The sequence below is a fragment of the Henckelia pumila genome, chromosome 2 (genome assembly GCF_033568475.1).
Source record: "Henckelia pumila isolate YLH828 chromosome 2, ASM3356847v2, whole genome shotgun sequence".
NCBI classification, from domain to species: domain Eukaryota; kingdom Viridiplantae; phylum Streptophyta; class Magnoliopsida; order Lamiales; family Gesneriaceae; genus Henckelia; species Henckelia pumila.
The window spans coordinates 100,581,653-100,597,344 of record NC_133121.1 but is presented as its reverse complement, the minus strand read 5'-3'; the positions used below and the strand labels follow the sequence as shown (position 1 = coordinate 100,597,344).

Here is a 15,692-nt window from a genome sequence, read left to right as displayed (position 1 = left end):
TTTGTGGGCCAATTCATCCACCATGTGGACCATTTCGATATTTTATGGTATTGATCGATGCATCCAGCAGATGGTCATATGTATGCTTATTGTCAACTCGGAATGTGGCATTTGCAAGATTAATGGCTCAAATAATAAAATTGCGGAATCAATTTCCCGATTATACAATCAAAAAAATAAGACTTGATAATGCTGAAGAATTTACTTCCCAAACTTTCAATGACTATTGTATGTCAATGGGAATTACTGTTGAATATCATGTTGCTTATGTTCATACACAGAATGTATTAGCTGAATCATTGATTAAACGTCTACAACTGATTGCTAGACCAATGATTATGAGAACAAAACTCCCTATTTCTATATGGGGACATGCAATTTTACATGTTGCGGCATTAATTCGAATCAGAACAAGTGCATATCATAAATTCTCCCCATTGCAACTTGCATTTGGTAAAGAACCAAATATTTCTCATCTGATAATTTTTGGATGTATGGTATATGTGCCTATTTCACCACCTCAACGATAAAAAATGGGTTCTCAAAGAAAAATCGGTATTTATATCGGTTATGATAGTCCATCAATAATTTGATATATTGAGCCTTAGACGGGCGATGTGTTTACAGCACGCTTTGCTGATTGTCATTTTAATGAAGAAATCTTCCCAATGTTAGGGGGAGAAAAGAAACACATCGAAAAGGAAATCACATGGTATGTACCATCATTGTTACATTTGGATCCAAGGACCAAACAATGTGAGAAAGATGTACAAAAACTTGTGCACTTGCAAAGAAATGCAAATCAAATTCCAGATGCATTTGCAGACACAAAAGGGGTAACAAAATCATATATACATGCTGTAAATGCCCCTGCTCGAATTGAAATTCCAAAGAAACAAATTGAAGACACTCATGATATCATAAAACGCTTGAAGCATGGAAGGCCAGTCGGTTCCAAGGATAAAAATCCTCGGAAAAGAAAAGGCATAGAAAACACGATGATCATAAAATAGAAAATGGTGTTCCAGAAGAAACACCTGATGATGAAAATATTTTGTCAGAACCACAAATTGACGAGAATCGTGAAATCTCTATCAATTATATTAATACTGGAAAAATATGGAACCGAAAAGATATAGAAGATATTGATGAGATATTTTCTTATAATGTGGCATGTGACATCATAAATGAAAATGATGATCATGAACCAAAATCTTTTGGAGAATGTAAAACTCGTCATGATTGGGCCAAATGGAAAGATGCCATCCAGGTTGAATTGGATTCGCTAAATAAACGTAATGTTTTTGGACCTATAGTCCTCACACCTAAAGGCGTAAAACCTGTTGGATACAGATGAGTTTTTATTCGAAAGCGAAATGAGAAAAATGAAATAGCAAGATAAAAAGCTAGACTTGTTGCACAAGGTTTTTCTCAAAGGCCTGAAATTGATTATGAAGAAACGTATTCTCTTGTTATGGATGCAATTACGTTTCGATATTTGATTAGTTTGGCCGTGTCTGAAAATTTGAAAATGTGTCTTATGGATGTTGTTACAGCTTACTTATACGGATCACTTGATAGTGATATATACATGAAAATCCCTGAAGGATTTAAGATGTCTGAAACACAAAGTTCAAAACCCAGAGAATTTTATTCTGTAAAATTTCAAAGATCATTATATGGGTTGAAGCAATCCGGCCAAATGTGGTATAATCGGCTAAGTGAGCACTTGATGAAAAAGGGATATGTAAATGATCCAATATTACCTTGTGTTTTCATCAAGAAAACAACATCCGGATGTGTAATTATTGATGTATATGTTGATGATTTAAATATCATTGGAACGAATAAAAAAATTCAAGAAGTTATGATGTACTTGAAAGAAGAATTCGAAATGAAGGATTTTGGAAAAACCAAGTATTGCTTGGGTTTGCAAATTGAACAAAAAGAATGTGGAATTTTTGTTCACCAGGCAAATTATACAGAAAATATACTTAAACGTTTTAATATGGATAAATCAAATCCATTAAGTACTCCAATGGTTGTAAGATCATTAAACATAGAAAATGATCCATTTCGTCCATGTGAAGATGATAAAGTTATTCTTGGTCCAGAAGTACCATATCTAAGTGTCATTGGTGCCCTTATGTATCTTGCAAATTACACTAGACCTGATATATCTTTTGCTATAAATTTATTAGCAAGATTCAGTTCATATCCAACAAAGAGGCACTAGAATGGAATTAAACATATATTCCGTTATCTACGAGGAACGACAGATTTGGGACTTTTGTACTAAAAAGACACCAATCAAAGTATCATTGGTTATGCTGATGCTGGATATTTATCTGATCCACATAAGACACGTTCCCAAATCGGATATGTATTTACTCGTGGAGGCACAACAATTTCTAGGCGTTCACAGAAACAAACACTAGTAACAACTTCATCAAATCACGTCGAGATTATTGCGCTACATGAAGCAAGTCGTGAATGTGTTTGGCTAAAATCAATGACATAACATATCCAAAATTCTTGTGGATTATCAGTAAACAAGAATCTTGTGACGTTGTATGAAGATAATGTTGCATGTATTGCTCAAATGAAAGAAGGATACATCAAAAGTGACAGAACCAAACATATCCCCCAAAGTTCTTTGCCTACACTCAAGAGCTTGAGAAGAATAAATATATTGATATCTGTTACATTCAATCAAGTGAGAACTCATCAGATCTCTTCACAAAGGCGCTTCCTACGGCAATATTCAGAAAGCATATATATAATATTGGGATGCGAAATCTACAGTGTATGTGAAGAATCGATCGTATTAACATGAGGGGGAGTTTACGTGGCTGCACTCTTTTTTTCTTACTATGGTTTTTATCCCACTGGGTTTTTCTTAGTAAGGTTTTTAACGAGGCAATATACAAGCATGTAATATCACGATCATCATCACAATGAGGAGTATTGGAAATTATATATTAAAATTAGATTGAAAATTATTGTGATGGTGATATGATGATATTTTAATTTTTGATTATGTAATGGATGACATATTTATTTTTGGACATTTCTCAATTGAGGATCTATAAATAGACCTCAACATTTGTGAAAAAATTACACAAGTTTAGAGAGAAGATTTTATAAGTGTTTGGTTTAATATATATTTTGAGTTTTAGAGTTTTTAGTTTTACCATAAATTTTTACTTTTCACAACAACAACAACAACAACAACAACAACAACAACAACAACAACAATAATAATAATAATAATAATAATAATAATAATAATAATAATAATAAATGGGTAAAAAAGGTTTTGCTGCTTTAAAACTGGATATGAGTAAAGCCAACGATAGGGTTGAATGACCTTTTTTAGAAGGGATCATGCTAAGACTTGGGTTCTCGCCGGTTTGGATAGAAAAGATTATGAGATGTGTTTGTTCTGTCAGATATTCCTTCTCATTGAATGGCGATCTCAATGGAAATGTATCCCCGAGTAGAGGGATTAGATAGGGTGACCCTCTGTCCCCTAATCTTTTTGTCTTTATGTGCTCAGGGCTTATCATCTATGTTATTATCTCTTGAGGCTCGTCGATTGTTGACAGGGGGTTAAAATTGCTTGCTCTATTCCAGCCCTTATCCATCTCTTCTTTGCAGATGACAGTCTTTTGTTCTTCAAGGCCACGTTGATGGATTGCTGGGCCATTCGAGATTGCTTGTCCTTGTATGAGAAGGCATCTGCTCAACTTATTAACTTTGAGAAATCGTCACTATCTTTTAGTCCTAGCACTGATCCCCAGTTGGTAGACAACATCAAGACGGCTTTGGCTATTCCAGTGGTTCAGGGCCATGATGTAAATTTATCTAGGACTCCCGATTTTTGCTGCTAGAAGCAAAAAAGTTCAATTTCGATATCTTGTGGAAAGAGTAGCAAAAAGAATCCAAAGTTGGGGTCACAAAACCTTTTCGACTGGTGTCAAGGAGATTCTCATTAAGTCGATGCTCCAATCCATACCGACTTACGCTATGTCTTGCTTTCGAATCTCGAAGTCTGTTTGCGAGGAGATTGAACGTGAATGTTCTAATTTTTGGTGGGGTATTGCTGCTGGGAGAAAAAGAATGCATTGGAAGACTTGGAAGTTTCTTTGTAAGCCAAAATATATGGGACCTTGAGACCTTCAATAAGGCTCTCTTAGCAAAACAGATTTGGCGAATTATAACTGAACCAAACTCCTTGGTTGCCCGAATCCTAAAATCTCGCTACTTTCGTCATCAAGATATTATGGAGGCAAACCTTGGTAGTAACCCATCTTATATCTGGAAATCATTGTTATGGTGTAGGACTTTAATTGCTCAAGGAATCGGTTGGCGTGTGGGCAATGGGGCTTCTATAGATATTTGTGCGGATTGCTAGGTCAGTTTGGAGCGAGAGGCTTGGTGTGGATACATGCTAAAAATAACAGGAAGGCCGAGCTCAATGCTGACTGGTGCGACACGCTACTTGGCGAGTTTCAGCATGCTATGGTGTCCCTCTTTGCTGCCAAGGAGATTAGTATAGCAGCCTCACCAGAGAAATGGTTCGTTCCACCTATAAATTATTTTAAGGTTGGATGTAGATGCGGCCTATAATGAAAGATTAAATGCATTTGCCTTTGGAGGAGTGATAAGGAACCATGAGGGCCAACCTTTACTTGCATTTGGCCGTTTGCTTGTGAAACCAATCTCAGTTACGGCGGCTGAGTTACTGGCCATTGACGGTGGATTGAGAATAGCTCGGGAAAATGAATTTCAGGTGCAAATAATTTCTTCTCATTCTCTTCAGCAGTGCAAGCAGTCACTTGTCTTGAAGAAGATCGTAGCTATGTCGGCTCCATAGCGACTGATGTTCGATATTTACTGGAGCAACAAGGAGACATAAAATTTATTCATGTGCGGAGATCGACAAATTCGGTTGCTCACGTTTTAGCTGCTTTTGTTATTTCTTCCTCTTCCCAATTTACGTGGGATCAAGGAAACTTTCCATTTTGGTTGAACAAACTTGTAATGATGGACATTTCTATTTCTCAATAATTTTACAAGTGTGTTTCGAAAAAATAAGCGGAAAAATTAAATGATTTTTCATTGATACCTATTTTGAAAGAATCCCAAAAAAAAAAAAAAGCCACAAAAAAATATTGATAGAAAACTGCATGCGAGAGTGCATTTAATTTGTACCAGATAATTTTAAAATTTTAAAATTTTAGCATGACGCAATGTACGAAAATGTTGTTATTGATCTACATCAATTTTAATAATGATAATTGGACACGCGATACGTATATACATATATATTTTTTATAACGCAAGACAATGTAATGTGTGTGACATATTTAGAGATTGATTAAAATAGAAACTTTTAAAAATATTTTTTAAACATAATACTTAATGTTAACTAGGATTACATGGTCTCGTACAAATTCGAAAATAGGAATTAAGGAATATTTTTTTTATATTATACATACTGTTATAAATAAACTACAAATTTACTAAAATAGATTTTTATGATATTTTTGATTAAATTTATATTTTAAAATTATATCTAGACTCTAGATATTTTAGTATAATATAGATGATAATAATAAATAAATAACCGTTATTTTTTGAATGCCCATCTTTCTAGGGGTGGTAAAAAATACCGAATTTTCGATAGACTGAAGTTACCGTACCGAAAAAATATCGAATTTATCGAATTTTAACGATACCGAATCTTTCGGTGCGGTAACGGTGTGGACTATGAAATTTAAAAATTTCGATATATAACAGTATATCGGAATATCGAAAAATATTAAAAAAATTAAAAATATATAATATTTATAAACAATAAATTTATAAATTTTAAAAAATACAAGGTTTTTTTTACTTATAAAACAGTATATACCAATACCGTACCGAAATTTCGTTATACCGTAAAATTTCGATATGATCGATATGCTATTTATATGTATCGAAAATTTCAGTATACCGAGAGAATTTCGATACGGTGTCAGTATTCATTTTCTTATATCGTAATTTTCGATACGATATACAATATGCGTTTTTGGTACGATACGATATACCACCCTAATCTTTCCTTCACTCTAGGTATTACCGTAAAGAGATTTTTGTCCCATTTTAAGTCAGATTCATAGCACAATCCTGAACGATTATATTTCGGGGTTATGTTAAATGGATAGAGTAGATTGCCTATACTCACATTCTTTCAAAAGAATTGGAAATAACAAGATAGAAATTTGTCAGAACCGTCACCAGTGGGCTGTGGCATGGCAGGATTTCGTCTATATATATTTTGGCAAAAACTTGTGCTGCACAAACCCGTGCACACAAAGGTCAAATATCAGATCATTTCATACTTCCATCACCACCACAAAGACGACGAGTTTTGATGATAATGACAAGGGTTTCATTTCAACCGAGTTACGACGATACTGATTACAAAACTTGAGTTCATACATCACCTGAACTAAACATTAGATCCCCGTACCCAGGAAAGTACTTGTTTACTCCTAATCTCTCGTTTCTCCCAAGTTCTGTCATCGGCATATCACTTTTACGTTGAAAGTCGTCAAAACTACGCCTGTGGTATCCATTTGTATTTGAGATGTGCCCGTTTACATATTTCTGCTGTGACAACTGTGTGAAGGAAGATGTGTCGTAATTCTGATGTTGATTGACTAACCTTGACGACAAGCCATAGATATGGTCTAGAGAAAGTTCATTCCCCATATGGTTGGTATGACCAAATTCATGTAGCAGAGGAGGATTTTGCAGGGCGAATAATTGGTTGAGTTTCGAGTCTTTATGTGCAGATAATGATTGTTGTTGCATCATAAGCCAGAGGTTGTTATCATCTTCATATGCACTTCGATTTGGTGTGCTAACTGGCTTCATTTCAAAGCCGGGGATTTTCTGTCCGTTCGGTGGTTTAGCTACACCACAGCTTAACATGGCAGGATTGATGAAATTGGCATTATCAGTGCCACAACTGAACTCGGTCGAAGGGTGTTGAAGCAAAGTGCTGGATAAAGAATTAGTATTCATCAAAGGGCTTCCTGCAAGTATGAGATAAGAATCATATTGATCAGTTGTGATGAATGATTAAAGAAGTTAATTTCATGCAACGGCTGCTTTATGTTGTGGTGCAGAAAATATGAACAATAATAGGTTTGGGCAGAGAGTTCTTGTGGTCCTACGCCTAAAAAGGTTGAAACGATAGCAAGAAAGAAATCGTGTGAAGCGGCTGCAAAAAATAAATTTTAGATCGATGTGAGATGGAGAAAGATTGGGGCATTAAAAGCACAAACCAGATTGGATACGGGACATGCCGCCTGTCCTTTCACAAGCAGAAAACCCAGGAGGCGGATCTCTAGAGGGCACTGCAAACCCTGGCGGCGCCAAACTTTGAGCTCTAGTTCCTGTAAGAGGAGCTGGTGAGGATTCAGAATCACAAAATCAGGCAGTTAAATAAACAATTGATAGGAGACGAGATTGTCACTTCGGCAAAAAATAGCAACCATAAGCAAACTGATCTGGAATCCTAGACCTCACCAAATGCAAAAATCAAGACAAAAGTAACTTTTTAAGGACCACAAATAGGACAGTCTCGTCAATCAATATTCTGCTGAAAGAAAATAGTGTAAATTTTGTGAAGGTCAGATATGCCAAAATGTAAGCAAGTGGAAGCCGCGCAGCCTATTTGGTAACAAATAGATAGGAATAATAAATTTATTGGTTAGATAAAAACCAAAGGAACAGGAAACCACAACTGTTACCTGGATACTGAGGCTTGCGCAAATACTGCTCCTTATTATCCCCAAAATCCCGTAGGACAGACCCAGCCACTTGACTTGCAAAGCCATCCCTTTTAAAATATGAATAAGCTGATTGATCACTATTAAGGGTATTCCAAGAAGAACCATTCAAGCCACGAGTTTCATCAAGAAACTCTGATGCATCATTAGTCTTTGTCAAAGACCCTTCCCACGGATCAAAGTCCATGGACATGATATTTGAAATTATACTGCTCTCCACAGCTTCTAAACCAGAATTTTCGTCATCATTGGGCAAGTTACCATCGTCAAGTCTTCGCAGGTGCTCTACTATCTCTTCATTGGAAAATGAACTGGAGCTTCTATATATTCTATCTGATTTGGAAGAATTTTGGAACTTCATCTCCTGCCATGCATCACTTAATACTGAATTTACACATCTGATAGGTAAAGAAGCCTCATCTTCACGATTGTGCTCATTGTTGTGATCCACACTGAAGTCTCCCGAACTGTGAGTCTTATTGTGCAACAATGCAGGCCCACAGGAATCCTCCGAAATGTTTGCAGCATAAGATGGATGAAGAAAACAAGACTTTTGACTTGGACCATAAAAATCTTTAGATCCTTGATCTTCGAATAATAATGAATCTTCCCTGGCTGGTCTATCTGGGATAGTTTTGGATATTCCATTTTCCATGTGATTAGATGATGAAACTCTAAAGAGGTTAGGAAAAGAATATGACTGTCCCCCATGTATATCTCCACTTGTTGTAACTGAAGATAATTCGGAGCATAATTTTAAAACCCTTTCTTCATGTGTATTTCCATCTTTTTCGAGATCAGGACAATTAGAACGGCCAACAATATCGACAAAAGTTGTCAATTTATGGGGCGCTGCAATACCTCCCTGGTTTTCTGTGGAAGGAAGTGAGAAAATAATTTCTCCTTTGCCATTTAAGGAGCCAGGACCATCCTGGACAATGACACAAGAGACATTGAGATTCTCCTGAGTGAAATACCAGAATATGGAAGGTAAACATGTTCTTACTGGAAACTTTCTGCAGTAACGTCTTCTAAGGTAGAGCCATTAGCAAAATTAGCACTACTCGTGCACACTTTATCAAGATATGCAATGAACAGGTTTTGAATCTATCTTAAAATAATGCAAGCCATTGCAAAATTGGCACTTACCATGGTACTTTGAGTAGCAAATTTGTCAGTAAATGCACTGTTACTACTGTAGATATCATCCACTGGTGGTGGCAACATGTCCCCAGAGCGTGTTACCACATAATCGATAGCACCAACAATTTGTTGCACCCTACTCCTTTAAAACAATAAAGAACAAAAAGAAAAAAATCAGCAATGCATTCATAAAGAATTAAAAAGCATATTTGAATAAGTAAAACATATACCAATGCAAGAATTATTTTAAAAAATTATAACTTGCAACAAAATTAATTTAATTCCATTGACAAGAAAAACACTAACGGCAATCTTGATAGAAATTAGTTACTATGATTTGGAAACAATACTCAGCATAATCAAAAGTTTTTACAATTGAAGGAGCAGCACAAGATTACTTGGAGTTTAGCTCAAATAATAAAAACAAATCAACTCAGTATCGAAATTTTAGACAGCTCTATTAATTTTCTTTGGACTTGGAGTATTTTGTGTTTGCTATTCATCTTATCAGGATTCAGGAGATCTTGATCTAGCTACTTTACTGTTATATACTTCATCCCTTTTTAATAAAAAACGCCTTGCACCACCTTTTTCTAAAAAAATAAAAATAAAAAATGCCTCTAATTTGGTTACTAGTTCAGATTTCATTTTCCTCTCAAGGAGAGTAGATACCACACTATGTAACACTTTCAAGATAACCAGCAGACCACACAGAAGTTAACTGATCATTGAAGTAAAATTATTCTTTCTCCTTCCTAGGTGGGAGCACACTACAAAGCTGTGAATCAAAAATCTACTCACGCCCCTTAATCACCCAAGCACATCATCTAATAATGAAAAATCCACTTGCAGCCATTAATAACCAAGTGCTAATTCGCTTGCTCACACAAATCATGTGCACAATTGTGCTTTTACAAGTTCTCAGTGGTCCACTTTGGTATTAGTTGTAGAAAATCAGATTATATCAAAAGTTGAAAAGCCGAGAGATAGCAGTGCACAATTGTGCTTTTACAAGTTCTCAGAGTCAGAGGTCCACTTTGGTATTAGTTGCAGAAAATCAGATTATATCAAAAGTTGAAAAGCCGAGAGATAGCAGTGATAAGAAAATCTTGTGCACATTATACCTCGTATGAACTGCAGCAACCTCATCTTTTCCAAAACTATCTTCATCAGCTCCAATACTATGCAAATATAAACAAGCAGGATTGTTGCAAGGCTGGGAAAATAGAACAACTCTGAGAACTTGTCACACAGCAAAAGAAGAAGTATCTAGCCGCATCTCAGAAAAGAATGCAAAAAAGAAAGCCCTACGAAGCATGAAGTGTCTATACCATGTTTTTCAGCCATGCATGGCAATATTTTGCAGTACCAAATGATGCTCTGCAGAAGTGACAATCAAATTGTGAGTAGTGTGAAAACTTCAAAGCAATGTAACTTGCTAAATCAAATCAAAAGAAGGAAAGAGAACAAGTGCTTACCTTAAAAATCTACCTTCTAGAACAAAACCATGCACTGATTGAATACATCGAATTGCCTCCTCCTCTCTTGAGTAAGTTATGTATCTAGAACGAAAAAAAAGATAAAAAGGAATAAATGGAATGATTATGACGCATCAGTCAAGTATAAGCTTTAAAGGAGAATGCTTATGAGACATCATCCACTGGCATGGCACAATCCCCTAGAAATAACCCTAATCAGAAAATCACAGAGAAAACCATGAAGGTAGATAAGGAAGCAAGCAATTACCACCAATCATATATGTAGTGAATAAGGATCTCACAGATTCAATTGGGGCTCGTTATCCAGTCGGACCAGTCTTACAGAGAAAAAATGAAATGGGCTCATATTGCCCCTCTTATCACAGACTTAATAACTCTCATTACTAATTGAATGTTGGCGCCAACATCAGCTATTAGTTATCATTTTAACTCTCGTATTATAAGCTGTGCCATTTCACTCTTCTTAATATTTATAATGTCAACTAATTCACACAATTTAGCTCCAGATTGTATAGAACATATATATATTCATAAACACACAAATATTTCAATAAATTTGGTGAATAAGGCATAAAATGACATCTTAAGAAAATCAGGTGTTTAACTCTAACCATATATGTGACGAAGAACCTATCATGATGTAGAAACTTCTAAGCTAATTGAAGAATTTCGGTGCTGTAAGAGCAAATATCCAAGCAATTAACAGTTAAATGAACAGCCATAGAGCCCTTTCACTATTGATTACCTTTATTAAGACACTCGGTTACATCAGGTTTACAGTTTACTTGAAGAATTCATTACTTTATCAACTTAAGTCAAATCATTGGGAAATGTATTATTTAGACTGAGCAGATCCAGCTTCAAGGCCAATAAAGGATGAAATTTTGTAAAAAGTAAATGTCATACAATTCAATTCACACACACACACAAACAAAAAAGAATTCTGTTCAACTAGCAGGTTTAGACTCACACACTGCAAGTCTCATTGACAAACTGCTGAATTGCACCACCAGCTGTTCTTGAGAGAGAGACCTTGTCAACTTTTCCATATTGACCAAAATATTCTTTCCGCTGTAATAACTGTTCACAAAAACATTTCTCTTTAGAACTGAAAAAACGTAAAACAGCATTTGAAGCATCATTTGATCTGATACAAGGTAACAACATACTTGATCACATTCTAAACAAACAAAGGAGACAAACCTTTTGATATAGGGAAAACTAAGAATTAGCAAAAGGGATCCTTACATCTTCATCGGCAAGACTAAGAGGTAGACCAATCACATACACCATTTTCCGTTGAATGACTCTGACATTGGTAAGATCCTTCTTTACTTCAATAGTCTTTGGCTTGACCTTTGGTGGCTTGTTTTTGCGATTCGAATTTTTATTTGCAGTCCTATACGATAGAGATGAATAAAACTTTCAAATGTCCATATCTCAGCATCAAATAACAGAAAGCCATATGTAATAAAAAATAAATATATGCAGCAACCTTCCACAATCCGTTTGCATTGCAACAATTTTCTCTTTATCATAGATTGCTCGACAGGCAGGACATCTTCCCTCTGTTTCCTCTTTTTCTGCCATGTCTATTATATGATGCCAACACCAAACACAGACCTGAATAGATGTGCCACATGGTAAGTGAAGATTATTTAAAATTCAATGACGATATACAAACCCAAGTCTTGGGCAGGGAAACTAGTAAAAAGATGGAGACAAGCAATGCGACAAGTAAAAAGTAGGGCCAACCTTTTCTTACTTAAGTGAAACCCTATATAAATGCACAATTACTTCAAGCTAGATTTACTTGACTAGAGACAGAAATTAACAAGTCGGTTCAGAAAAGCCAGAAAGCATCACATAACTAAACTCGCATAGGTTCATCCATTAGAAATCATAACATTTAAAGCAATGCATTGATAAAAAAAAAAAAAAAACTAAAAAACTAAAAAAAAAGCCTTAAATGAGATTTGGAGATGGATTGAAGTCATGAAGCCAGTAAACCATTCTAATCCGGGTTCATGAGTAGCCCGAAAATGAACTACAGCGGTCCAGACTAACCAAGCACGATGGCGTTCGTGTTAGTGACAGTTGGACAACATTTTAGGCACAAACAACAAAGTTCACTCATGGTTATGCCGTGCTTAATGGAACAGCATAATGGATGACTTCAATTCGTTAATTATGAACCATATGCTCTATGAAAATGATTGAACAAGTATGACTGCGAAGCCAAAGGTGCTCACAATTGACATGGCCTTTATTTCGTGACGGGAGCCAGAAAATACTTATTAAATAAAAATCAAGATGCATCATGCTCCTCCATACCATGTCAGTGTCAAATCGTTACTACCGCATAACTAGAGATTCTTCATGTTTGTGTTGATGTTTCCATTCATCTTTGTTATGTCGTTTCTAGAAGCATGGCGCAAGTAGATAATGTTAGCACCTTTCATGGAAACTGAAAGTGATTCGTGCCCAACATCCAATTTCTAAACAGGCACCAGCATTTTCGTATAGATGGAGACCTCGTCGTAGGAAAAGACAGGTTTGAAAATAAAAAATAAAGAATCAATTGCACTTACCGTGGATGAATCCATTGATCATTCAACATCCAGCAAATTACTAAAGTTTAAACAACATTTAATGCACTTTAAGGCCTAGATTTTCCCAAAACAATATATAGGAAGTAGATGCTGTGAATCGAGAAAAGAGCTTTAACCAAAATCAGTAAACGAAAATCTAAAAAGATTATTGTATAAAATGGTACCTGATAACCACATTGGCAAGGCTTGAATTGTTGATCCGTCCAGTCCATTTCCTCCGCACACAGGGGACACCTCTTCTCCTCTTCCATGTTCATTATTGCCTTTCACCTCCCAAAAAAAATTCCTGCAACGAAAATAAAAGAGAAGGAAACAACCCAAAAACAAAAAAACAAAATAAATCTCCTCTGCAATCAAATGAGCATAAAAACTTGCACAGACATTTTCTCCCACCACCGACTCACACACACATAAACCAAAAACAACGGCGCACAAACCCTAACATGTGAGTCGATTCCCATCCCCCCCACCGCCCCAAAAAAACAAACGAACAAAAAAAAATTATCTTTCCTAATTTTCCAGATCAGAGCTGAAGCTTCTTCCATTCCGCCAAAAATCCACAAAAAATGCAGGTAAAAGGCACCAAAATTTGCGAAATGAAAAATGTACGGCAGCAACCAAAAAAAAAAAAAAACACACGCCAGAACCGCGTAAAAACACACATTGCATCGAACGGATTTCAGCACACACAGTGACGAAATGAAGAACGAGGTACAGCTTCGATGGCAGAAATCTAACAATAAAACATCAATCGAAATGCAAATGCAACGAAAACTTACAGAGATTTTTGGTTCAGACAAAAGGCAGCGAGATGATTAAAGAGAGAAAAAGAGATTAGAGAGCGAGGAAATGTAAGCGATGATTGAAAACCACAGGATTGACACGCCTTTTATGGATGGCTTTTATTTTTTATTTTTTTTATTACGTTTATATTATATTATTATTATATATTATATCAACTAATATTATTTCTTTTATAAAATAAAATTCATTCATTTTCTTTACTTTCAAAAAAATATATAACAATTTCTTTTTATTACAGCTTAGATAACAAAAATATATATAACAATTTCTTTTTAATAGCTACAACAAGCAGTTTCGATGCGTCACACACGTATGGCGGTGCTGGTTCAATACTCACTGAACTGTACTTGTGTAATTATAGACAAATTTTTTATTTTACTTGTTTTGTTTGGTCAAAAAATAATTACACGTATTTCATAACGTATTTAATATAATATATTAATAAAATATAGAAAAAGTATTTAAGTATACACAACTATACATTTAAAATAATAAAAAAAAATTATTGACGTATAGCTCGTCTGATATCAAAGTTTTAAGTTTGAGATGAGCTTTCGATTTCGAGACCCAATTGTACCAACGATGTCCTACCTCAAGTAAAAAATAGAGAAAAATAGTTTTTTTTTTAAAAAAAATTATCTATATAATCAAAACGAAGATAGTAATATATGTGACTTAGTGACGTCAGATTTTATTGTAATAAAACAATATAGATGCGACTTAAAAATATGGTATACATTAATTGTGTTCATCATTAGTTCGCATAAATTCTTAGATATGCTTCTGTGTATGTTGAACTTTTAACGACAGTATAATTTTTTAATTCTTTTCTCTAAATTATGTGAATCATTTAAAAGTATATTTTGAAAAATATATATTAGGTGTTTCAACGAGTTTATGAGATTTGGAAATTTTTTTAGATGCTTATTAATTCTTATCATGTGAATTTTGTCTCGTGCGCTAATTAAACTGATGTTACATGTTGGTAAAATTAAAAATGATTTTCTTTGATGTAGTATGATTGATTATTTGTAGATCCCAACATAATATAATTTCGCAACACATTTAAAAAAATTAATTAATAATATAAAATAATGTGGAGATGAACCATTTCAATAGTTATCCGAAAGTTTGAAAATATATATTCTACACATTATGGGTTTCATGTCCGGAACATTTTCAAGCTGCGTATCTGCGAGTTCTCTAAAAGCTTTTGGCTTATTCCTTTTCTAAGAAGGTTCTCCACAAAAATTTGGGTGCAGTTGTATAATAAGGTGTGCTTTTTGTCTCATCAGAAGCTATATTTGGTGAAAACTATATCATTTAGCAGCCAAATGATGTTTTTCGATTTCTCGAACTTATTATTACATCTCAGATATCAATTCTAGTAACTACTTTCATCACGACTTATGAGAATCGAACATTGAAACTTAACTGGATTACCAATTGTATGATCAAATATTTGTTATTCAACAAAAAATTATAGTCGATGTTAACATCACAACTCGAATATTATAAATCATACAATAACTCAAACGCTACGTTTCTATTGTTATTTTATCATGGTTGCACTTGCACCCCAATATGAGAAAATAATGAAAAATATCATAAATATTTTTTCTTGATGAGTGGAATTGACTAATAACGAGATGACCAAAACAGACGAAACTTAATAAGAAAAACCAGGTGGTACTCGTTCCAAAAAATAATGGCTAGACATAGTCAGGATTGGGGAAAATGTTTAGAAGGAGGTTGAGTAAACATTTTCAATATTTTACTACAAT

The 15,692-nt window shown here is 34.8% G+C and overlaps 1 protein-coding gene across 1 annotated transcript; it reads right to left on the bottom strand.

The window, feature by feature from the left end:
- Positions 1-6,419: 6,419 nt before the first annotated feature.
- LOC140879838 (uncharacterized) lies at positions 6,420-13,964 on the bottom strand. Its single transcript, XM_073283762.1, has 12 exons — positions 13,884-13,964; positions 13,269-13,390; positions 11,988-12,115; positions 11,741-11,891; positions 11,463-11,572; positions 10,472-10,555; positions 10,325-10,373; positions 10,118-10,209; positions 9,000-9,135; positions 7,812-8,781; positions 7,344-7,454; positions 6,420-7,091 (listed from the first exon to the last, which is right to left on the bottom strand). Exons 2-12 carry the CDS (start codon positions 13,359-13,361, stop codon positions 6,487-6,489), a joined length of 2,529 nt encoding a protein of 842 aa, XP_073139863.1. The 5' UTR covers positions 13,362-13,390; positions 13,884-13,964; the 3' UTR covers positions 6,420-6,486.
- Between the last annotated feature and the right edge of the window lie 1,728 nt (positions 13,965-15,692).

Coding starts and splice junctions, on each gene's coding strand:
- LOC140879838 (XM_073283762.1), bottom strand. CDS start 13,361: ATGAACATGGAAGAGGAGAAGAGGTGTCCCCTGTGTGCGGAGGAAATG. Junction 12,116..13,268: donor CTTGCCAATGTGGTTATCAG/GTACCATTTTAT, acceptor ACATCTATTCAG/GTCTGTGTTTGGTGTTGGCA. Junction 10,374..10,471: donor CTAGAAGGTAGATTTTTAAG/GTAAGCACTTGT, acceptor TCACTTCTGCAG/AGCATCATTTGGTACTGCAA.